Here is a 26,371-nt window from a genome sequence, read left to right on the forward strand (position 1 = left end):
GCAGGGGTGAATGTTGTATAGAGAAGAGCCCCCCACTCTCACCTCCAGGAGGGGTGATGGAGGGAACAGGACTCCTGAGCCCCTAGGCTTAGCAAGCATCCTGGCTGAGGGTGGGGAGGCTGTCCACTCCGAAGTCATAGGTCAGATGGTAGATTGGGGTCCCACCCCCACATCTCACCAGTGAGAACGTTTAGTCTGTTTTCTCTGTAAACTGGAACCCAGTCACCCTCACCCTCAGAACTAGGGGCAGCCTGTGTAAATTACAACACAAAGCCCTGGGCTGTTTCAGGTGCCCGGGGGTGTCCAGCCCCCCTAGGCCCGGCAGGTGGGAGAGGAGTGGTGTGGGTTAGCAGGTGTGACAGCAGAGTTGAGACTTGGCTGAGTGAATGCACTCTAATATCCAGGAACTGGGAGCTACCAGTAGCAAATCTGTTCACTGAGGCCATGTGTACTCTCCCTTGTCATTTACAATCCCCTGTTTGAACAGAGGCCTCTGGAGTCTATTTGCCACATTGTTGCCTGTCACCTCACTGTTGCAGTTCCAGGGTCTCCATTTAGCCAGCTTGAAGGAATAGTCAAACTTTTTCTTAAAACCAGTGTCAGAAAACCAAAGTGGCTTTAAGAAGCAAACAGGGCAGGAGAGAATGACTTACCTAACTGAGACGTCCACAGGCAGATAGCTTCAGGCAGGTCTGTACCTGGTGCTCAGTGACATCAACAAAAGTCATCCTTCCCCACCTCTGGGCTCTGCCACTGGTGTCATCTTCACATGGCTCTGCCTTTATGAAAGCAAGATAGTCACCAACTGCCACAGGCTGACATCACCACCCCTCAACTCCCAACTGAAATAGAACTTCTCTGCTCCCAGGATTCCAGCAACTAGGCCTGACCTCCATGGAGCCTGATTGGGCTGGTGCCCAGCCTTGAGCCAATCACAGTGGCCAGGGAGGATGGAAAATGCTGATCGGCCAGATCAAGGCCATGTGACCATCCTCTTCAGGAAACCTGTGAGCTGTTCACCTGTTTCCAGCTTGGGAGAGTGTGATGTCTCCCAGAGGATTCTGCTTCTAGCACAACCTGCTGGTGGCACAATGAGCTGGAATGAGCCTGTCTGCTTGGTGACAAGTGACAGGTCACTTAGTGGTTCCTTGCTCCAGGGAGGGAGGCATGTCCACACAGTATTGGGGCTTCAGAGCCAGAATGTAGTAGAAAAGCCTCCTGGTCTCCCAAAAGGTGGGAAAGTGAGCAGTGACACTGGAAAGGCACTCCTCTCTGTGACCCTTGGCTTTCTCCTTGTTACAGTGGAGAGTGCAGTGCTGCCCCTGACAGCCCACTTCCCTGCTGGGAGGCCTTTGCAACAGGTGGAGAGTGCTTGGAAAAGCCCATTTATTCTGAGGAACTGTTATTGCTCCTGGTGGGATCATTATTTTCATGTCACTTGTGAGGTGGGCCCTGAGGGGTCCCTGATCTGGGGGCACAGACACCCACACAAACTTGGCCCAGTATTGCTGTTCATTCAACAATGTCTTACCAAGCACCTACTGTGTGCCAGATTCCCAGGGTAGAGCAGTGATGTTGACAGCACAGGTCCCTGCCTCACCTCATCTCTGCATCCCAGGTGGGGTCACCAGAGTGGGAGTTCAGGAAGCAGAGGATGTGGCCGAAGCCTTGTGGGAACCCCTGGGTTTTTCTCTGTGCTGAGGGACCTAGCAGCACACCGATTGTGGGACTCAGTACCCGCAGGACCCAGCATTGATTGGTAAAGGAGAGGGGCATTTCTACAAGCCCATCCTCACTAACCCCAGGCTCTGGAGGGCAGCTCCAGTCTGCTCAAACCCAGGGGGCATCTTCCGACATTCTGATCACCCTCTGGTATTACTCCCCGCTCAGATGCAATTTTCCCTGTGGTAGCTACACTCAGAAAATGTGTTTGTTTCTCTCCCATGTGGTTAAGTGGACTTCAGATGCATGATAGCGATGGAGTGGCTAAGCCTCTGGGCAGATTGCTGGGTGACCCGTGGAACTTGCTGCACATGTTAAGCTCCCTTCTGCCAACCAATGGGCCAGGCCCCACCACTGTTCTGTCTGTTCTACCTCACTTAATCTGCACAGACACTCTTGCGGGACATCCTGTTATCCCCCATCTCTGCTGACCTTGGGTGGACAAAGCTTGGGTTTGAGAAAGTTGCCCAGGTCACATGGTTGACAAGTGGGGAGCTGGGGATTTGCACCCTGGTCCCAGGAGTCTGGATCATGGAAAGGCCTGGGTGGGGCAGCTTATTGCAAAGGGAAGTCCTGCCCAAGCCCCTCCCATGAGAGCCCACCCAACAGCACATCTAGGAGAGTCAGCATTTCCTGGACCAGATGGACAGAACCTCAAAACTTCTTTGCAGATTGTTTCCATGCTCTTTTGCAAGCACAGAAAGGCCGCAGGCCAGGGAAGGATAAGGCCAAGAGTGTTTTCACTGGGGAGAGTGAAGGACAAGTGTGAAGACACACAGCACTCCCAGCAGCCCTCTCGGCAGAGCCTGCCACTGGGTGAGCAGCTACCGTGACTACCTACCATAACCCTGTGAGGTTCATGCCTGTACAACTCTGCCTGTGAGAAGAGCAAAGTGAAGCTCAGAGAGGTGTGGGGACATTCCAAAAAGAAACAGATAAGGTGGGATCATCACCACCATGCTGTGCAGGTGTCACACTGTCACACTGCTCATGCATGGCCTGCTGGGAGTAGTGAAGGCCTGATAGGAGCACAGGAACACTGTGGTGAAGGTGACGTTTCTACCTGGGACAGCTGGTACCGGGGACTCTAGCTGGTTCTTCATTGTGCCTGCTTTGAGTGTCAGCATGTTGCAGCCTCATGTAGGGGAAGGGCTGTCTCCTTTCCACACCGGTGCAAAAGGAAGAGCATGTACACACTGGCATCACCATAGACCACCGGCAGGATCAGGATCTGGAGCTCAGAGCAGAAACTGCCAACACCTCAGGAACTGGTGCAAGAGGAGGACCTGAGTGCCCCCTGAAACATTTCTAGTTTTAAAAACATACTTCATTAGGGGGAAGTGATAAACAGTTGATCCCTTCAAAATATTCTGTTATCCAAGGAACAATAGCACCTCAGCATTGTAAGAGGTTTAACTCAGTCATCAATAACCATCACTATAGGTATGAGAAAACAGAGTGTTAGGAGTTACAAAAGGGTCTCAAGATCATGCAGGTCTGAACTGAGAACCATCCAAAGCATGTGCTGCATGATAGCCTCTCTAAGCTACCTGAGGCTTGGTCTGCTCCTGACACAGGGAAGATGGTTCTGAGAAAACCACACTCCTCAGGGGACCCCAGGGAGTTGACAGAGTTGAGTTTGGGTTCCTGGTCATCTTCTAAGTCTGGAATTTTGAGATTCTTCTGCACCTGTCCTTCCTCCAGAACAGAATCTGATTCAGGCGGGATTCCAAGGACTGAGGCATGTGCCAGGCAAGAGAGCAGGCATGGCTGGATGAGAGCATCACCAGTGCCATTAAAAAAGAGGCCAGGGCACTGAGATTTCCAGTGATTTAGCATCACGGCTGGGAGGGGTCATGTGTTCTACTTGAGTTCCGAGTATTCTGCACCGCCCTCGAGGACCTGCAGGGGGCGCACGAAGCCAGCGTGCCTTAGGTGGCGGTGCGCATGCGCAGTCCGCGTCAGCAGCCAGCGTCTTCCCTGGGGGCGGAGCTTGCTTTCCTCAGGGCTGAGAGGGCGGCGCCAAGGAGGCTCCGGGACAGCGCTGCCTGCGTGTCTGCGGGAGGATGCTCCCCGCTCTCTGTCTGAAGTTACGCCGGTTTCCCACGGCCTGAGCCCGCTTCCTGCCGGGGTGTGTGTGGACCTGACCGAGCTGGGGCCCCGGCCAGCAGGGCAGGAGGGGACGGGTGCGCTGGCGGGCCCGCTTCGACTATTCTCCTCGCCCGCCGGGAGCGGGTGAGTGTCCGTGTCCATCGGGGCCGCTGGGGTGTCCGCGCCCCTGGTCCTCACCGCCCGGGTCCCCCCTTCCCCCGTGTGATCGTAGGTGTGTACACCGCGGGTCAGGAGCGGGGATGCGGGTGTGAGTGTCCGTGTCCATCCGGGCCGCGGGGGTGTCCGCTCCCCTGGTCCTCACCGCCCGGGTCCCCCCTTTCTCCGTGTGAACGGAGGTGTGTACACCAAGGGTCAGGTGCGGGGACGCGGGTGTAATGGGAAAGGGGCTGAGAAAGTACTGAGAGTTAAAGAGAAGTGTGTAAAATTACATTATGTTAATTTTTATATTTTAAGTGTGTCAAAGTCAGAGTTTATCATGCTTTTACTTTCTTGTCTTTAAAGGAATGCAATCATTTAGTTTATACTTAAAATATGCTTCTCAGCTTATCTCATTTTCAAGTCAAAATACTGCCACGGTTGACATTTTCTCATAATACAGTGACAATCTTAAACATGTGTGAATATAAACTCATTGAAAAAATCTTGCAGTATTCCATGGTGAGTTGTCTTCTTAAAAATAATATCCAGGCCATTGCTAAATTATTACAAAAATATAAATTTTTTGAAGCACTTTTAGAAGTTCCACACACAGTGGTATTTTTAAAACACCAACCACTGCATAGTGCTTAAGATCATTTAAGATGAAATATATTCAGACCTAAAACTTTAGAATACTCAAAAGGCAGGGTAATGGCTGCTTTTTCATTGCAAATACATTTTTTTCTTCATAAGTGCAAAATACGAAGGTATTCAGCTAAATTTTGTATATCTTAATTCAAAAGGTGAAATTAGAATATAATCTCCTTATTTTTTATTTTAAGGCTATTTCCCATAAAAATTGGTATTTTTATCTGTAGGACCTTAATTGTCTATTCATTTGTTTTTTTCTTTTCGTTTATTTTCTTTAACAGAGAGTGCATTCTTGTGTCTTGTTAGAGTTTTTAATTCTCCTAACTTATTCCAAGACTTTCTGACACTGATAGTAAATAATGGGAAAGGCCTTATAGTAACTGCATCTTTTCATGTAGTCAGGATTTTTTTTTTTTGGATAACTTTTTTTTACAATTTCCACTTGGTTCACAATATTATCCCATTATGACAACTCAATAAAAAATTGTAATCTGTTTACACCAAGACACTTATGTCAGCACAGTGCTTTTGCTGGTATGATTTTACATTAGATTATAATATAATATTTGATTTGATTTACATATAGACTAATACCTATTTTATATATTTACACACATATATGAATATCTGCTAAATGTCATTAATTTGCATGGGGTGGTAGCTGATAACATGTGATCTTTCTGACCATTGGCTATTCTTATATGTGTCTAACGTACTACTTAGAACAGATACTAGAACATCACACCTCTCATTATACAGTATTTTAAAGGTTATATTTTATTTTATTTATTTTTAAACATTTTTTATTGAGTAATAGTCATTTTACAATGTTATGACAAATTCCAGTGTAGAGCACAATTTTTCAGTTATACATGAACGTACATATATTCATTGTCACTTTTTTTTTTTGCTGTGAGTTACCACAAGATCTTGCATATATTTAAGATTCCACACATGAGTGATCTCACATGGTATTTCTCTTTCTCTTTCTGTACTGCTCCACCATGAATAACATTCTTCAGGAGCATCCATATCTCTGCAAATGGCGTTATGTAGTCAGTTTTTGTGGCTGAATAGTATCCCATCATATAAATATCCCACATCTTTATCCAGTCATCTGCTGATGGACATTTTAGGCTGTTTCCATGCCTTAGCTGTTGTAAATAGTGTACAAAAATCAGCTGAAAACCTTATGGGGGTTCCCTTGTAACTCACTCTTTGTTTTTCTCTTGCTACCTTTAGGATCATTTCTTTATCCTTGAATCTGGCTATCTTGATTAGGATATGCCTTGGTGTGGGTCTGTTTCGGTTCTTCCTGCTTGGGACCCTCTGAGCCTCCTGTGCTTGGATATGATTCCTTCTTTAGGTTTGGGAAATTTTCAGTCATGAGTCCTTCCCATACCTTTTCAATCCGCTTTGTTCTTTTTCCCCTTCTGGAACTCCTATTATGCATACATTGGCACAGTTTATATTACCCCATAGGTCCCGTATATTGTTTTGTTTTTCATTTGTTTTTCTCTCAGCTGTTCTGATTGGGTGCTTTCTGTTGTCCTGTCTTCTAGGTCACTTATTTATTCTTCTGTATTTTCTTGTCTGCTTTGCACAGCCTTTAGGTCAGCTCTCATCTCAGCCAATGAGTTTACTAATCCTACCTAGTTCTTCTTTATAGTTTCTATTTCATTTTTGATACATTTTATATACCTAAACACTATTTCTTTTAGTTCCTTCAGTACTTTGATCACTCTTTTTTGAAATCTTGATTTAATAGACCATCAATGTCTATTTCTTTGTTCATGCTTTCAGGGGATTTCTCTTGATCTTTTCATTGGGAGTGGTTTCTCTGCTTCTTCACATTGCTCATATCTCTCTGGCACCGTGGCTTAAGGAGTAGCAGTTACCTACTTATCCTGGAGATGGTGTGCCCTTAATGATTTTATCGAGAGGTCTTTGTGTCTTTGCCCTGCTTCATGAACTCAGCTTGCTGTTTCATAGGCCTTCTGTTGGCACCCTCATCTGTGCTGCTCTCAGTGGCTGTTGGCCAGCAGATTGTGCCCCCTCCTAACACTAGGTCAGGAGCTGAACTCTTATCCAGTGGGTGGGCAGGTCACTCCCCCTCCTGATGCCACAGTCAGATGCTGTGCTTAGGGGGAAGCAGGTGGGCAGATCACACCCTGTCCCAGCACTGTGGTCAGGTGCTGTGTTCCTGCCAGGAAGGTGGGTGGCTGCCCACCTGCCCTCTCCTGGTGCTGGTCGCTCCGCTGCTCTGTGCAGCTGCCTGCTCTGCCTCGGGTAGGCGGTCTGTAGGTGGGCTCAGGGAAGACCACGGAACAGCCCCGCCTACGCTCTGTGCCAAATCTGAGCTCCTTGTTTCCCTTGGCGGCACAAGTTCTCTGAGGTGTCAGGGTAGAAAAATCCTCTCTGCCTCAGGCTATAAACAAGTCTCAGTCCTGCCTAAAAGGTTGTGGGGCCCCCACGTGCAGATTCAGGTCTCAGCCCTGCCCCCGCCCTGGCAATATGCACAGGAGGAGATGGTAGCTGTGGCTGAGCCCTGCCTCTCTTCTTGCGAGATGTGCCAGTAATGGCACAGGTCTGAGGAGACAAAGGCTTCAGCACCCCTCCCCCTAGGGCACATGCCTGCTTATAGTTTTGTTTACCTTCTGAGTTAAAATTTACCTGACAATGAAATGTATAAATTAGGCTTTTGAGGTTCATCCTTGTATCAGTAGTTGATTCTTTTTTATTGTTGAATTGTATTCCATTGTTTGAATATACTATCATTTGTTTTATCCATTCTCCTACTGATAAATACTTAGGCTTTGGATATCTTTTTTTGCAAGCAAACATTTTTTTTAAAAAATGCAAATATAATATACATGCTTACATGTGAACATATCTTAAGTATACAGCTCAGTGATTTTTCACAAAGTAAACACATCTATGTAACCTTCATCCAGTCAAGAAACAGAACATTGCTGTTCCACTTTGGGTTTCTTCCCAGATACTATGGCACCCCTTTGATGGATTCACCATCCTAAATTCAGCCACCATGGATTGGTTTTTTTGCTTTTGAAATTTTTAGTCCCGTACATTCCACTCAACATTATGTAAGATTCATCCACTAGTGTTTTCTGTAAACTAGTATATTTATTTTTATTGCTTTAAAGTATACAACTTGTATGCATGTGCCACCACTTATGGTTATGTATTTATTGTTGACAGGTGTTTGGGTCATTTTCTATTTGGGGCTATAACAAATAGTGATTATGAGAATTTTCTGGATGTCCTTTTGTGCTCTGATGTAGAAGCTTCTGAAGGGTACACAGGGAGTGTGTGTTTGTATGTATGTATATGTGTGTGTGTGTGTATATATCTACACATATACATATATAACTTTCATTCAAAAAGCCTACTTTCAAATTATTTGTAAGAATTTATATTCCCACTGGCCATGTGTAAGAGTCCCCATTGCATGTTACCCTCACCAATGCTTCATATCACTTAACAACTAACTATTCTAGTGGATGTCTAATGGTGTTCCAAGTGTGGTTTTAGTACGTATTTTTATTATTACTAACGAGCTCAGCCACTTTTCATAGCTTATTTGGATTTTTCTTTTTGTGTGTGAAGCACCTGTTCAATTTTTTTGCACATTTTAATATTGAGGTTTTGCCTTTTTCTCCACTGGTTTTTGTTCTCTATATGCCCTAGATACAAGTCTTTTGGTGGATATAGATATAGCAAATATATTTTCGCACCATGTGGCTTTTCACTTTCTTAATGGTATCTCTTGATAAAAATAATTCTTAATTTTACTGAAGTCCAACTTAAAACTCTTCTTTTATGTTTAGTGCTGTGTCCTGTTTAAGAACTCTTTGCCGCTTCAAAGTCATTAAAATATCTCCTACACTATTTTCTAGATGCTTTATTTTGGTGGGGGATTACGTTATTTATTTTAATGGAGGTACTGGGAGTTGAACCCAAGACCTTATGCATGCTAAGCACACATTCCACCTGAGCTTTACCCTCCCCCAGATGCTTTGCTTTTTGTTTCAAATTTATTAGATTTATAATCTATCTAAAATTACTGTTCATGTATGGTACAGGGTTTAATTCAATACTGTTCCATTGGTCTATATGTCTAACTTTAGGTAGTTATCACATAGACTTAATATTGTTTTATAATAAGTTCTTTAACATTGTTCTTTAATATCAGCTTGGCTATTGTTGGCTCTTCAAGCTTCTCTATGTATTTAGAATCAGCTTGTCAAGTTCTACAAAGAAACAGTAACAACAATTAAGTTTTGGGGATTTTGATGTGCACATATAAATCTTTGAATCAGTTGAAGGGGAACTGACATCTTTAAAATGTTGAACCCTCCAATCCATAAATTTGGATTACCTCCCCTATACTTATTTTTATCACTGCTGTTACAAATTATCACAAATTTTGCAGCTTAAAACAACACAAACTTATTATTTTATGATTCTGTAGGTCAAGTCAGGAACAGGTATCACTTGGCTAAAAATCAAGATGTCAGCAGGGCTGTATGCCCTTCTGTAAGTCAAAGGAAGAATATATTTCCTTGTCTTTTCCGGCTTCTAGTGTTCACCCACATTTCTTTACCCATGACCCTTCCTCTATCTTCAAAGCTAACAGCTTTACAGCTTTCTAATCCTTCTTCCAAAGTCATATCTTTCTGACCACATCTGGGAAAGATTTTCAATTTTTAAGGACTCCTGTTGTTAGACTAGGCCCATGTAGATAATCCAGGCTAATCTCCCTGTCTCAGAGTCCTTAACCTGATACATCTGCAAAATACCCTTTGCCATGTAAAATAACATATTCACAGATTTCAGGATTAGAACATGGATATAGGTAGGGGTCAGTGTGGTGCACTATTCTGTTTATCAAACTGTTTAACATTTGATACTTTCTGACAAACGTATAAGATAGAAGATCCTGGTCATGTTTAGAATGCTTCCTCTGCAAAATATTGGGCACTGAGTTTATTTGAAAGGACTGAAAATAATATTACCACAGGAATGGTTTCCTAATTCTACTGACATTTACTTACTTTATACTTAAATACCCAAAATGGTCAGCCAGGAGTGGGATCTTGGCAAATAAAATAAAAGTATAATTCAAGCTTTTATCACTGAATTTATTAGCTAATTCTATTTTAGAAACAGACAGAAAATAAAACAATTTAGAGTAAGCCTGCTTGCTTATATATTAAGTGAAAATAAAGTTTTAAAAGCATGTCTGAATATGGGATAAAGTGAGCATCATAAAATGTAATGTTAATATTTAGTACCTGGAAATCTCAAACTCCCAATTTATAAACAAGTTCATACTGTAGAGCACAGGGAACTATATCCAATAAAGTTTTGTAGTAACTTATGGTGAAAAAGAGTATGAAAATGAATATATGTATGTTCATGTATGACTGAAGCATTGTGCTGCACACCAGAAATTGACACAAAATTGAAAACTGACTACATATGTGTATATATATATATATATATATATATATATATTTGAAAGGACTGAAAGGACTATATATACCAAGAAAAAAATTAGATTGCTAACCAATAAAAAATCTGTCAGTAATATAATGCTAGAAACCCTGAGACACAAAAGAAAATTTCAGGCATACATCTGTTTATAGAGTCATAGAAAAAATAGTGCCTATGCAAGTCCCTGATAAGCATGAGAAAATAGGAAAGGCAATATAAAAGTTCAAAATGCTTTGCTATGTAAGAGCTGCAACATGACTCAGACACAAACTTCAGTGGTCAAAATATCTATATAATTAATGATAACTTAAAGTAATTGAGGGCATCATTTTAAATGAGATAAAAATAGCTGCTCAATTTTCATATTACTAACCAAGTCATTTCTGTTTATAGTAGGTTTATATTATTTTTACATGTATTTATATTTTATAAAGACATATCAACTTAGATCCTGGCAGATAACTGACAGTGGAGCAACTGATTGATTTAAATGGGCATCACAGGCTTATCAGATTTCATATGCTTTAAATATACATTAGATATTAGCTGTCAGGAAGAGTTCAATTTTCATTTATTCTAACATAGCTGTGCCACAGGCAGGTTACTCTGTATTCACAATGGAGGATCATGATAGATATGAAGATATCAAGCCTTATTGATCTTCATAGGGGTGCTTTTATAAGAAAAGGAGAATAAAATAAAAAAAAATCTAAAATACTACTTTTTTTATAGTGTTCTAACAGTTATATCTTTTATTTTTTAACTGAGTTATAGTCCATTTACAATGTTGTGTCAATTTCTGGTGTACAGCACAATTTTTCAGTCCTTTATGAATATACGTATATTTGTTTTCATATTTTTTCACCATGAGCTACTACAAATTCTTGAATATATTTCCCTGTGCTATACAGTATAAGCTTGTTTATCTATTCTATATATACCTGTCAGTATTTACAAATCTTGAACTTCCAGTCTGTCCCTACTCACACCCCTCCCCCCTGTAAAATACTATTAAATCAACATATATTTTTGAAGAATTATGAAAAATGGGAAACTATAAGTTGTTTCTTTAAATTGGAGCAAAGAGAACTACTTTAACTGGAAAAATACTTAAAATCTGGCAAGTTTTATGATTTCATGTTCACCCCTGACAGCTTTTCTTTCCTCCTTTCTCCTTCAATCTTTATTGGACCTTCTAAAGAATTAAATTACAAAAAAGAAAAAAAGAAAGAAAGAAAGAAAATTAAGAAACAGCTCTGCATCTAAAATAACCTCCTAACTGGAAAGATGGTATACTTTGTGAAAAATTTACAGCTGCCAACTTATGATCTATGTCTCTGTCCACACTGCCTTACTTGTTAGGGAGGGTCTTAAAAAAAAAGTAAAGAAAAATAGCAAATTATAATGGCTTTTACATTTTAAATGCTTTTCTATGTGTCTACAATCTGCTCTATCATGAGTTATTAAGATAAACATTATCAGCTATACTCTACTTTCCTATCATGCACATTGTGACTCTAAGAAGCACGCACGCTCTAACTTACCATCTGCTGGTGGTGTACAGGTTAATGCAGTTCTTTTGACAATATATGGTTTTGTAGTCTAGTTGTCTAACTACTACATAATGGAAAAGATGTAGAACTACTGGTACCACTGCCCTCAGTCTCTGTCATTTACCTTAAACATACCTGGAAAAGTAGATTCAAAAACTCATTGGCAAGAACATTTTTCACACTCCAGATCTGATATTCTTCTAGAGTTAAGATGGCCATTCTGAAAGAGAAACAATATTTAAGAATATCTTAAATCTTCATTTTCTTATATTATTTGAATTAAATTTGTTTTATTAAACTTGCAATGGTCATTTGTCTGAAAGAAAACTAATGATTTAATGTAGATGCTGTGTATTCATCCGAAAGTAGGCCAGCAAGAATAAGTTCAAAAGTAACCAAACTCTGAAGTAGTCACTCATAACGTGGGCAACTTATCACCAAAAATCTTCCTCCAGTAAGACCTGGGAAATAACTCACAGTATCTTCTGGTTCAAGGTGAAGTTTACTAACAGAACCCACAAAAGGTTCTGGGTAGAGAAAAAGGACTATTTACTAACTTTGAAAGCATTTTTCCAAACTCTTTGGATTATGCCCTTTGACCCTAACAATTTTCTAAGATCTTTAAAACATCTGGCAATATTATTAGACTTCTTAAGAGATTTAAAAGAACTAAATATATATAATAAATGAGTATCTATATTAACATTTCCTCAAAATAAAATGTAACATTACTTTCACAAGTTGAGTAAAGCAGTATTTTTTTTTTTTGGTGTCAAAGTGTACCAAAAATTACATTTATATACAGTAGACAATATTTCTTGGCAGGCAAAAATATAACCAAATGCTTCTTACTTCATGTTTTGAACAATCACCTTAACAATCCTAGATGAATAATAATGTTCTTAGCGTTTATTACTTAATTATATTTTTATTATCTAATGATTTATTATTTAAAGATATTTAATAATATTTACTATTAATGATATTTATGTATTCATTCAATATATATTACCATTTATTACAAGAAAAGATTTTAAAGCACTGTGATGGTAATTAATGGCTTTCATGATGCAACTTCCATTGAAGTATATTAACACCAATGTAATGGTACAAAATAATGGGTAATATTGTCACCGTCTAGTCACCAGTGAATATGGGTAATAGGTTTGGTTGAAAGGTCCAAAATCTATTCTAAATTTTTACCATTTCATTATTATGGTTACACGGAGATGGAGCAGCTAAATGATCTTTTATTTTAATGTTCAAAAGTACAGCCATAAGAAGAAACTCGGTCTTATATAAAAATAGACAGCAATGATAACCTCCATACTTATCAAACACCCAGAAGAAAGGCGATGGAAATTGTATCTCTACATAAGGTATTTCCTAATAGAAACTTTCCTGTGTTTCTGTTTTCATATATACCAAATAGAAATGGCTACCTTAGTTTTGGGCAGAAAAGTAAATGAAGACGGTTATCTGAATTGCCAAACAAAGATCAAGCCCTGAAAAATTCATTTCTATTATTTATTTCTATTGAGTGTCAGTTAATAAGACTATGATGATTTCTTCTGGATTTGTGATTGAAAAAAATGTTACTTATTTTTCTAAGCCTGTGTAAGGCCACTATGGTCTACATCCTACCATTTGCAACTTGGTACATGTCAACATTTGAATAGAAAGGGTCAAATTAACTCATATGTGTCTCACATATATGGATTATCTTCAGTTTCACAGGGATACATAGACATTAAGGCAAACCTATTATAATATCTTTAATAAATGTTTTGAAACTAAAAAAATTCAAGGCTTTATTCTTTGTAAAGTACATGCTTGTTTCTGCTATTATACACTTATTCTGGCTGCTATTAAAGAACTTAGGACAGACCCTCACCAATATTATTGAAAAAAAAATTTAAAAACTATATACACCACCCAGATTGAGATGAAAAATAATTTCCATCATCCCAGATATCCTATGCTCCTTCTCAGTTAACTCACCCATCTCCAAAATCACTATTGTAACACTTATTAACATTAGTTCTGTCTCTGTTCTAGAACTTCATATAAATTAAATTGTACAATGTGTTCTTTTATTGTGGCTTCTTTTGCTCAATATAAGTTTTGTCTTACCATAATGTATTAAACTGGGAGAAGTAAAGATTATAAACTACAGATGGCAAGGGCTGTCTCTACTTAATTTTTACAAAATGCCTAGCTTATAAAATATAATGTTTTTATGTAAATAACACTTAATGGAGTTGTTTAAAGGTCGAATGGGCTTTCCTTAGGGACAACTTGGAGTTATTGTAACCACAGGTCCAAATAAGCATTTAGCAGGGATGATGCAGAAGAGATTCAAGTATGTATATGTAACGTATGTATACCAATTCAGAATATAATGTATTTTTAGAAAAGAATAAATTAGTCTCTGCTAGACTCACCTTTGTGGTGTCATGTGCATTCTATGTGTCTCTACAATGTTGGATAGATCCACAAGTAATTCCTTTAAAACCAGAAACCCAAATCAGTAGTTAGGAAAGAGAAGGTATCATTTTTATTAGACACTAGCTGAAGTATAAAATATTTTTTCGGTCAAGTTTTGTTTTTTTTTAATTCCAGAAATAGATTGCTTGTTTACCTTAAAAATTTATGACAATTTTCCAGTGGTTTCATTTTTTTTTTACATAATACATTCAGTTTATTAAATTTTCTAAGGTAAATTCTCTTCCCAATTTTGCATCTTTGGCTATGAATATTTTGAGTAGCATAATATAGAACCTAGAAGTAGTAAGAAATCTTTTCCTCAACCTCTTTTAAAAAATTCTTCACTCTATGTTCCTGTTGGAAGTTTACATGCAAGAAGATGTATACAATCAGACTTTACCAGGGTATCATCGGTGCAGTTGTCCTTCCAGACCTCTGTGCAACCACGTGTCTCTCAGTTCAACCCTACAGAGAACTCCATCACCATCAACATCAAATACCTTGAAGCAAACTAAAGAAACTCTTATGGAGGAAAATTACTTTTATATTCTGAAGTATAATACATTTTATTACAACCTGCCCTAGTGAAATTACTTAGTTCCTCAAACAACTACATTCTGGATTAAGTTCTTATTTGGAGGAGATTGTGTCATTAAAGTCCTTTGAACTTGTAGGAATTCCTGTACACTTCACAAGTCTCTCTCCTTATATAATTAGCCAGCTTAGAGAACTCTATCCTTCATCTAAATCTAAAGTTAAATTTCTTGCAAACTGAAAAAGAAGGGCCAAGTTACTATACAATATCTCACAGATTTTGAGAAGGTAATTCAAGCTTTTAAATTAATTTCTAATATTTATAACTGATCACTTCAGAGTTGATTCTTACAATGCTGAAAATATTCCATCTACATTAAGAATCAACAAAAAGCTGGTACAGTCAGCTCCCCGTATCCATTGGTTCTGCATTCACAGGTATAAACAATAGATCAAAAGTATATATGTATATGTATATATATATATATATAAATTTTCCCAGAAAGTTCTCAAAAGCAAAACTTGAATTTGCTATGCACTGACAACTATTCACATATCATTTACATTGTATTTACAAATAATTACATTGTATTAGGTACTAAAAGTAATCTAGAGATGATTTAAAGTATACAAGAGGATGTGCATAGATTATATGCAAATACTATGCCATTTTACATAAGGACATGAGCATCCATGGACTTGGTATCTGAGGGGGTCTCAGAACCAATCCTCAGCAGATAATGAGAGATGACTGTATAAAGATTTTGCCTCTCCAATGTAATTAATGTGCACCCAATATTTTTGCCTAAGAACAATTTCAATTCTTCAATGAAGTTTATATACAACAAGCTAAAAATCCAAAATATCAGCACTTTGCTAATTAACATCAATATCAGCAAAATTGCTAGTTAGTCTATTTGGTTAACTTCCACTAGTCCACTGGCAAAAAAATAAATTAAAAAAAAAATATAAGACAACAACCTCAATTGAGAAACAAAGACTTCAGCCTCTTTAATACCAGAACTTTAATGTGAACAAATAATCTATCACAAAGCCAGGTTAGAGTAATGGTATACTATCAGGGAAGATAAAAGAAATCTAAATTTTTAAGATTAAATAATTATCTACTTCACACACCCATGTAATAATTATGCTATTAAGTTAACTGAGTGCATCACAGTACAACATTACTAAAGAATATTGAACTATTAAGTATCATACCCAAAATATGCAGTATTTGTGAAGCTGTATTTTAGAAAGATGCAGAGATAATGACCCTAGTGAATATGTAAGAATTAGGTTCCAATTAAATGTAAACTGCTGCATTTTCCTAAACAAATATGGTTAAGATTTAGGAATGTAATATGCTTATAAATTATGCCATAATATTTTAGATAGGTTTAAAAGATAAATTTAGTATTTAATAAAATTGTTTTATCATAAATTTAATTTTGCTAATAAAATATCAATATACACAGTGATAGAAAATAAGTTGAAATTCAAGTTAAGCAAGACAAATTTTCTATATAGACTACCAGAAAATATTTTCTATATGCTTAACATTTTCAAACACATCATGACTGATGTAGTTCATTTATCATGAATTGTACATTTATCTGGAAAATCAACCATTATTAATAACAAAGATCTTAAATTACTCCACAGTAAAAAAGAATAGATGATTGAACCTTTACACTGACGTCAGTAAAACCTTAGCAAGAGATTGCTATTTGCAAAAGGGATGAAAATTCAAGCCTTAATCAGATGATTTTTTACATGAATGGATGCTAATTTTTTTCTCTGTATAGCTTCCAAATTTTGTGATGTTTAACACACTTACATTTCTGTCTTTCAGCCAGAAGTCCTCTGCAACAAGCTGATAGCCCACAGGATATCTCCTTAAAATCTATGTGGCTGTCATGATTTTCACCAAAAGCATTAAATAAACCTGTAAAATAGGAACACAGAAAGAATAAATCACAGCCAACAAACTTTCTGTTAATAATGACATGCCTATGAAAGGAGGCATGACTCGCATAAACTGATTTAGTTTTTAAAAGTTATCAGTAGTTTCCACTGTCTTAGGAAATTTTTCCCCCACCCCCTGGCATAATTATAACCAACATTTAACTTCCTAGAAGAAAATACTATCATTTAGTGTTTGGTTTTGTCTGCATACCTGTCTCTATCTTATATTAATTCCAAAAGTCAAAAGTGATTGTAGAATGTAAAAAATAAAAATGTATTTTAAAAATTTAACTGGAAAAATGTCAGAGACCACAATTATCCTAATTTGGAAAGACTAAGAAGAAAAAGGAAAAAAGAAGAAGAAAAGTTGAACTCTATCAAAGATATACTGTGTTGTTATTAATGAGATTCATACAGCTCCTTCATGAAGCAAAGAAAACTAACACACTATATTATAAGAGACAGAAATTCTGTACTGCAGTCTTCATTGTACCACTTAATCTGTATAACTAAATATATTAAATTTCAGAAATAAAGGGCAATTTATAATCTAATCCTGTGGTTTTTAAACTTTTCCTAAAAAATAAATGGAATCATTTTATTTTCAAATGAAATGATTTCTCAATCTCTAATTATAAAAAGGTAAAAACATAACTGCACTGCTGAAGTGGAAACCCTGTCTGTTCTAGCTCCCCTAACAAATAAATATTTCTAAAACACACTAGAAACCTGAAGAATACAGACTGTCTATTTCAAGAATCTAATTCTGTGCCCTCAAAGAGCAGAAAATTGAAGCTAAGAAGTAGTTAAATGACTTGCTAAAAGTAAGAAATTTTTTTTAAAAAGGTCTGAATCAGAAGAAGAACCCAAGCTTTCAGATTTCAAATACAGTTTTTGTGATTATCACCCACAACTGCTCCTTGTAAACCTCATTTAAAATATATATATATATAGTAGTGAAAAGTTTAGAGCTAAGTGGGGACCTTAGAGATGGTCTAGTGGTTTCTTAATTTTTTAAGGGTGGGGGAAGTATACAGCAGTGGAACCTTCTTCTATATAAAAGAAATACAATAGACACTCCTCAGCTGAGGAAGAGGTGGGGTCATGTGTGGAAGCTAGAGCTTTGCCTATTCAGTGTCCACCACCCTGACCCTGCACCAGATGCTGAGGCACCACACTGGAGCACACTTTCATAATGATTGTCTTGGTCAAACTGATTTTATATATGAGAATATTCAAGTGCAGAAAGGTAAACCGACTTACACAAGGCTCCAAAGGTGGAACAAGGCTCAGGTGTTTAGCAAAGAACATTTGTAGAAAATAGAAGGATTCCCACCTTCACTCAGAGATGGACGAATTGGTGGTGAAGCCAATGGGCCAAATGTCTCTAAATCAAATCATCCAGTTCGGGATTGAGCCCTCAGCAACCAATAGCATTTCTCCAGATGAATGATGTCTGATTCTTCCACTGACAATCAAATCAAACAAGATTATAAAATCTCACTCTTCTCTTCTGGACAATTAATTAGTTCATCCTGATAATGTAACTTCTAAATACACATTTTAATTTCCCAGTTAAACTGTTAAAAAACTACCTAAAACAAAAACTCTGAAAGTCAAATATATTGTATCTAAAGTGGCATGAAAATTAAATTCAAATTAATGTAAAAGAGGCTTTAGAATGGGAAAAAATTTGCAATTTCCCATTAAGCAGGCTGTTTAATTCCAACATGTAAAATAATAAACTAAGATACTTATTTTTTGCTTCCCACACTTTTATCTGTATACCCTTTGGTGATTTTAATCTCTATCTTGGATTTGAAAATTCTTGATCATAGTCTCTCCTGGCTACACAGGTAACACACTAATAGCAGAAACTATGTTTGATTTATCCTGTCACTATGGTAACCACTTACACATTTAATACTTATTAAATAAATGTACAAAGGGGATAGACCTAAGCTTCTCCTTCTTGGCCCTAAAATTCTTACTACCCCTCCTATAAAGGCAGGAGCCTCCTCTGTAGGACAGAGAGTAAATGTATCTCATGAGAAGGATTCCCCAACAAGGGCTGTCTTTCAGCGTGCTTTTAGATGTTTTTATGGGACATTTCAATAAAAGGATCAAGGACCTAAGCTTCCCAGTATGGTGGGCGTTGTGATGGGCATGGGAGGATGCTCACTTGGGAGGATGAGATGTTAAAGACACTAACAGTGAAAAGGACAGGGCAAGATGAAGGGCGATTGGGAAACAGGACCACAGAGATGTGACATCTACTTCCCACTGTCATCTAAGTGATACCTACTTGAAAGAAACATTTCTACAGTTAAATTCTATAATGGGGGTTATTTAAATGCAGCACACATATACTCAATGAGTAGATCACATAATTTTTAGAGATTCAGAGTGCAGTAGCATTTTCAGAGTACTTTTTACATCAATAACTAGTATTTATAAATTCCTGTGTACTAAATAAGTATGTGGAATTATTTCCATTTTGCTTTTAGACTTACTACAGCTTAACGTATTCACTGCACTGATACAGAGTAATTTTTCTAATGAATAAAAATGATAATGTACAACCTTGTTAAAGATTCTTTAATTTCACCATCACCAGATTTATGAACATTTAGGCCTATGTGTCAGGCCCCGTTTCTTACCAGCTTTTTCACCAACACCTTACATTGAGGTTATATTGCATTACCCAGAGGTCAGGAAATGTTCTTTCACACATCCACATCTTTATTAGGTCCTGTGTCCTCTGAGGAGAAACATTCTCCCCACTTTCACATCCCTCCATTTTACAGCCTAACCACTAATCCTTCTCTAAACACCTTCTAATGCTTTCCAACCTCACCAGCTACCCTAGGATTTTAACTTCTCTCTTCTGCAACTGTCCTCCACTGTATATAGTATCCAATATTCAAGTGAAGTATGAGTCCTCATTTACAGGTCTGTGGCCTCTCTAGATTACAAAGTATTTGGATTCAGTAACCTTGTCCTTTTATCACTTTTGCTGCTAGAGTTCCTTTCATAGGACCTGATACATAGTAACCACACAATAAATACTTCCTGAATGAATAAATGAATGAATGAATGAATAGCCAAGGCAATCTTCACAGCCAAGGCTTCCCCAACCCAGCTCAGTATTCTTTCTGTTATATCAAAGAGACTCTGCCCCATGAAACAATAGACCCTGCACATTTTAACAAATGTATACAATTATTAGGAACTATTATTAGAACAGAGACTAGCACTACTGTTCTCATAGTTATGTCACATAAGTAGTGTATTAAAGCTCGTTCTGATTTCTTGTTTATACAAATCAGCTATGTCTCTCACCAGTTTAAATGTTAGTAATTTAGAAAACAAAAGTTATTGATTTATCCACTCATCAGAAATCATTACAACAGATCTATTTACATACCTCTTCTGTCAGTTTATATACCAACTGGAAAAGAAGGGGTGTACAGTCAACTCTGAGAGTATAATTGCCTGCAAAATAAATAAGAGAGAATTTTAATACCTCCAAATGGACTACAAACCTGTATTTAATTCTAACTTTATTTTCTAATTATAAACAATATATAACAGATTTCAAATTCAAGGCATCATTCCTGGAGAATTAAAAATAGGGTGGACCTTACAGATTATCATATTCAGTGAAGTATGTCAGACAGAGAAAGGCAAATATCACATTCTATCACTTATATGTGGAATGTAAACAAACAAAAAAATGATACAAATGAACTTATTTACAAACCAGAAATAGACTCATGACATAGAAAAGAAACTATGGTTACCCAAGGGGAAAGGGGGAAGGGAAGAGATATGTTAGGAGTTCAGGATTAACAGATATACACTATTATATATGAAACAGATAACCAACAAGGACCTACTGTATAGTACAGGGAATTATATTCAGTATCTTATAATAACCTATAATGGAAAAGAATCTAAAAACAATGTATATGTATATGTATATGTATATGTATATGTATATGTATATGTATATGTATATGTATATAACTGAGTAACTTTGCTGTACACGTGAAACTAATATTACAAATCAAATGTACTTCAGTAAAAAGAAATAAATAAAATTTTAGAATAGACAGATAGGTAGGGAGATAAATAGACAGGCAGACAGTCTGGCTAAAACTAAAACACAAGGTGGAAATAACTCTTCAGGAGCCAGAGAGGCTGCAGCACACACTCAGGATAGGAGACTGCAGAGGCGGACTCTGCTGCTAAGGCTGCAGCTCCTGCAGTAAAAGTAAGGGTCATTGCTCATTACGGCAGCAGTACCTAGGGGTCTTTGGCAAAGGAAGTGGTAAGGCCATAATGTTCATGTTTTTATTCATTTATTCAATTCAATATGAAGACTTTAGACTAGAGCATGTCAGTAACTAACATGTGTCCTGTGACACTTACCTAGAAATAACCATAATACGATGAAAGCCTACAGATGCACATGCCACATGTCAGGGTCAAAAGGAAGTTTGTAGTGGGTGCTTATTTCAGAGTTGTTCCAATACATACAGGAACTATTTCTGTATGAAATATTTTAGCCCAACTTTTAAAAATAGCTCCACAGGAAGAATGTCAAAAGTACTAAAGTTTTAAGTAGTAATCCAAGATAGGCAAATGGTAAATATACTAAAGAAATTAGGATCAATAGCTTAGTTATGAATCATATTGATTCATTTGAATCATAATAATGTTCTCTCTGGTAAAATGGAGAAATGGAGGTATTATTGAGGCATCTCATAGAAAGAGGATAATCCTAGTTTATGAGTTGGAGTTGATAGACTTAAATACTGGTATACTATTTAATGACAATCTGAAATAAAATTTACCTTCTGTGTATGAGTCTGCATTGATATATGCAACCTCTCTCTCCTGGAGTGTTTTCACATTCTCCTGTAGTTGAAGCAAAGCAGTCACTTAACTCACAGCATTTACAATTTTGGAAATACAAGCAAAACAAATTAATTCAGTAAAAGAGTGGTTTGCAGATACCATTATAAATCAAACACCTATGCTTTTGACCATAATTTTAAGAAAATGCTATTAACTGGTTGATAATATTAATGCAATTAAAACAAGAAAGAAAAATATTAGTGATGCTGTAGCCACTGTTAATAGCAACAGCAGGGAGACCCAGAGGAAAACTGCCCCTGATCCCCTGCACCATAATATGAAGGGGGAAGGCTCGGAGATGCTCAGCCTCACCCTGGATCTACTGGAAGAGGACTGCTCAAAGTAAGGCCTGGAAATCTGTATTTTTAAAAGGTGTCTCTGGAAATCCTTACAGACATTAAAGTATGAGATCCCTTGATGTTGGGGATCCAAGTAACTTTACCATATTAAAAGTGAGGAAGTTGGAAATTTGATTTATCAAGAATTTTTTGAAAAAGAAGATATTGATGAAAAAGAAAAATATAGGAGGGGAGGATAGAGAAAAAAACTCGAGGGAGAGAAGAGTGGCTATTAGGACAAAGACAAGACATTTCTCACACATACATGCACACACGCACACACATTCTAGAAAAATACAGCAGAAGAAGACTAATGCCATCACACAACATGGGAATATGCAGAGAGAACTCTTTTCTTCTCTCTGTTTCTCTCTCTCTCTCTAGCTTGCTACCTTATAAAAGCAGTTACAGTAAAAACATTTAAAGCTGTGAGTGGTCATCCCACAAATGAGAATTCTCACCTCTGCGCTTGACCACATGGGATAGATGACAGCTGATTCTGCGGCAGAGTATCCATTATGACAGAGCTACAGTAGAAATAAAAAAGATTCCTTAATTATATGTAAAGGTAAATGTGCTGCTGAATATGATCAAGAAGCTAGTAGAAAATGGGAAACAATATTCAAATTGTCTTTTAACTCACATGAATTTAAATTAATGCAAGGCATATTATCTTGTATCTTGGATTTATTTTATCTGTATTTTAAGCTGCTTAAATTATAAAAAGACACATGTATTTCTATATACATGTGTTCACAAGAAATTACATATTTCTAAAAGTAAATGACCTTAATGAATAAGCTCTGATTCATCTAAATAAGTGTATTATGAAATGCATGTTCATAACAACAACATAATAATAAGACTTTGCCATATAAATGGAATCAAATGTGATACAAGTAAATGTGATTTTATTCCCATACTTATTTGATTCATATTATTATTTTAAAGTATGCAGAAATGAGCCAGAAGGAAAGCATTTTAAAAACCATTCACAATAATAAGAAAGATATGACATTCTTTAAATCAATTCTATAAAATTTGGACTCATAAATGAACAAAACAGAGGATAGTCACAGGAAAGTGCTTTTTGGTGCGCCTGCCTTTAAAAAAATACACAAGCCTACCTTGAACATGTAAGAACTTAGAGTTACTGGACAGAGCATAAGGGAAGAAGATGAAAGAAGGGGGTCTATGAGAGACACTTTAAAATAAAGCATTAAGAGCCAGTGACAAATGAAAATTAATCATAATTGAATTAAAAATAAATCCTTGAAATTTTAGAGTAATTCAATTTACAAAATCATTGTATTACACTCCCCAACCAGGCACTTTTGTAAATGGTAAAATATACCTATGGTTACAATTTAGTGTTGAATCCATAAAGGAGAGACTATAATCAGAGTATAGTCATCTAAAAAGAGAATGTTGTTTTCCTGGATAGAAGAAATCCAAGGAAACTGTAAAAACTTGAAAATTAATGCCAAGGATCTAAATCAGATTTTCAATAGGATAATTCACTTGTCAGAAGTAGTTTCCTAGGTTTGACTATTTTCTGACCTTACAGATTTTACTTACTTATCACAAAAGCAATATAAATAGAAACTAAAATATTTTAAAAATAATGAAAAAATTGGTTTGTGCTTAGTAATTAAGAGGTTGTTCTGTTTTGCCAAACTGATGTAAAAGCAAAAACAAACTCTATTTCTTAAATTTTCTAGTTTTTATCCAATTTAAAACAGTATCAGGTAATGGAACACATCTGTGATTACCCTGAGATACATGTTGACCAAGAAGATATGTTTACTGTCTTAGTTACCTCAGCCCATTTGTGGAACCCAGAAGTCCAAATTTTTCTGCATCCCAGCTGGCAAAAATGGCAGTTCTTCTCAGTCTTCAGCTTGAAATCATTGTTAACATACATGGTTAGGTACATCTGCCTAAAAACAAAGGAAAATTCACTGAAGTCACTTTCTGTCATCACTTGCCATGGAAACATTATTTACCTCTACTAATCAGTTTTCCAAAATTCTGGACAACTTCTTATAAATCAGCAGTTCCACTGGTTAGGTCAATACCTCCAAATACCCAGAAGTCCTGATGATCTCCCAGAATAACACATCTGTCTGGAAAGGAAGGCATTCAAAAGAATGACAACTTAGAATGTATTATAAAGAGCAGTAATTTATGTTTTTAAATTAAACTTCCTCCTGCTTGAGTTTCCTCCATAGAAAACCATCAAGGTACTGTCTCCTTTTAGAATTTACCTTTTTTTCCCCACATTTAATTATATCACATCAACCAGGAAAAAAATATTAAGAGTTGATTAAGATTTACCTTCTCTTACTCCTGTAATCTTTGTAAAAACAAAATGTTTTAAGACATTTTAAAAAATTCACCAACTCACCAAGTTTCACAGATCCTCAGGTAGTTCTGATTACATCATAAATGCTTGTGACTTTCTTGAAGTTATGAACATGCATTTTAACCTTCCTAGAATTTCACAAAGGGAACAAATTACTTCACATAGAGCATTATGTCTAACAGGTTCCTTCCAATGTTTTATTATAAGTCTCAGAAGTACAGAAAACTGTTTAATAAGATGATAAATTCCCATATGCCCACCACCTAAATTCAATCATTGTTAAAACTGTTGAACTATTTGCAAGCGAGTTGTGCAAATCATGACAGTTGTCTCCTATGTATTTAAGAATGCACCTTACGGTGAAATCAAATAAAAAAATCAGTATTTTATATTTTTCCTCCCTCATAGCTCTATTGTTGGTATTTATTTAAACTCCAAAATTATTACTCAACATGAAAAAGAATCTTGTTCTTAGCAATTTTTTTTAAAAAAAAATGTGTATTTGTCCATTTAGAGCTCAAATCAATTAAGGGATATAAGCCCCAGGTGCTTTTTTTGGTATTTTGACCAGGGAAGATTTCTGTTTCTGACTTTTCTCTTAAACTGTTACTGAAGCTACATGCTCTGTTTTCCTTCTGTCTGTATGTATCTGTTTATAAATCACATTTTTCATTGTGTACCTCTAGAGGGTATTAATACATGAGATAATAAAGTCTCCTATGTTAAAGGAACTCTGTTCTAATTGAGTTAAATAAACACTTTTTAAAAATTCTTATAAAATAAAACTGAACTTCTAATACCTTAAGAGTTCTGAAATTTTAAAACAAGCTTCTTACAGAACTTATAAAATACTTGCAGAATCCAAATTCAAATTGCTAAGGCAAATCATTAATCAACAAGGCTCATTCAACCATTTTAGTTTAATAAAAAACAGCTATCTCCTCTCTGATTCATCAGTGTGAAGTTTCCCTTTCCCTCTACATTTCAAGCCAGTCAAACTAAAGTTCTGATCATGCCATGCTCTTTCCCAGCCCTGCACAAGCTGTCCTCTGCAGCTGGCGTTTACTGCCTGTCTTGATTCCGTGGAAAACTTACTGTTTGTGTAAAATTAAGCTCAATGAGCACATGTTCTGTGGTCATGCCTCCTTAATACCAGAACTGTCTGGGGTTAGTAACAGTAACGACTATGATGGTAAGCGCACGGGGCCATGTAGCAGTTACGCGTTCACCACTGTGACCACTTAACCCTCCCCCGCAGAAGTGACCGGTGAACTTCGCTCCTTTCCCCCTTCTCTCCTACTCCTTCCCTTAAGTTAACCTAGTATTTTGCATGTACAGTGTTTTGACAGTTATCTGAAACACTGTTTTAAACCGTCAGTTGAAAAGGGAAGACAAAATGTTACACCTGGCCCAGAGGAGGAGAGGGGTGGGGAGTGGCTCAGAGGAAGCCGAACAGGACGCGCGGCCCCCGATCACAACACAGCCCTGTTCCTTCCCGAGTTTCGCAGCCGGGAAAGCAGAGGCGTGGGGCCCGGACCGCTTCGGGGCCTTCGTGGGAGGCCGAGGGAGGGACGGAGACCCGCGCAGGGCTGGGGAGGGACCCGCAGGGACTCACCGTCTGTGCAGCGGCTCCTGACCCACAGCTGGGCGGGCGGCGGTGGCGGTAGAGGCTGCGGTGCCGGCTGAAGGGGCCGAGGCGGCGGCGGCTGCGGTGCCGGCTGAAGGGGCTGAGGCGGCATCGGCGGCGGTACCTGCTGAAGCGGCGGCGGCTGCGGTGCCAGCTGAGGGGGCTGGGCGGTCGGCGGTGGCGGTAGAGGCTACGGTGTCGGCTGAAGGGGCTGAGGCGGCATCGGCGGCGTTACCGGCTGAGGCGGCTGTTCCGGCTGAGGGGGCCGAGGCGGCGGCGGCTGCGGTGCCGGCTGAAGGGGCTAAAGCGGCGGCGGTAGCGGTGCCGGCTGAAGGGGCTGAGGCGGCATCGGGGGCGGTACCGGCTGAGGCGGCTGTTCCGGCTGAGGGGGCCGAGGCGGCGGCGGCTGCGGTGCCGGCTGAGGGGGCTGGGCGGG

At 38.0% G+C, this 26,371-nt stretch overlaps 1 protein-coding gene across 1 annotated transcript; it reads right to left on the minus strand.

The window, feature by feature from the left end:
- Positions 1-652: 652 nt before the first annotated feature.
- LOC140690522 (N-acetylated-alpha-linked acidic dipeptidase 2-like) lies at positions 653-25,978 on the minus strand. Its single transcript, XM_072952382.1, has 12 exons — positions 25,924-25,978; positions 23,763-23,879; positions 22,405-22,470; positions 21,542-21,605; positions 20,110-20,177; positions 18,019-18,150; positions 16,555-16,662; positions 14,581-14,691; positions 14,138-14,199; positions 11,829-11,913; positions 2,786-3,030; positions 653-779 (listed from the first exon to the last, which is right to left on the minus strand). Exons 2-6 carry the CDS (start codon positions 23,877-23,879, stop codon positions 18,103-18,105), a joined length of 363 nt encoding a protein of 120 aa, XP_072808483.1. The 5' UTR covers positions 25,924-25,978; the 3' UTR covers positions 653-779; positions 2,786-3,030; positions 11,829-11,913; positions 14,138-14,199; positions 14,581-14,691; positions 16,555-16,662; positions 18,019-18,102.
- Positions 25,979-26,371: the final 393 nt, after the last annotated feature.

Source organism: Vicugna pacos, chromosome 30 (genome assembly GCF_048564905.1).
Source record: "Vicugna pacos chromosome 30, VicPac4, whole genome shotgun sequence".
Classification (NCBI taxonomy): domain Eukaryota; kingdom Metazoa; phylum Chordata; class Mammalia; order Artiodactyla; family Camelidae; genus Vicugna; species Vicugna pacos.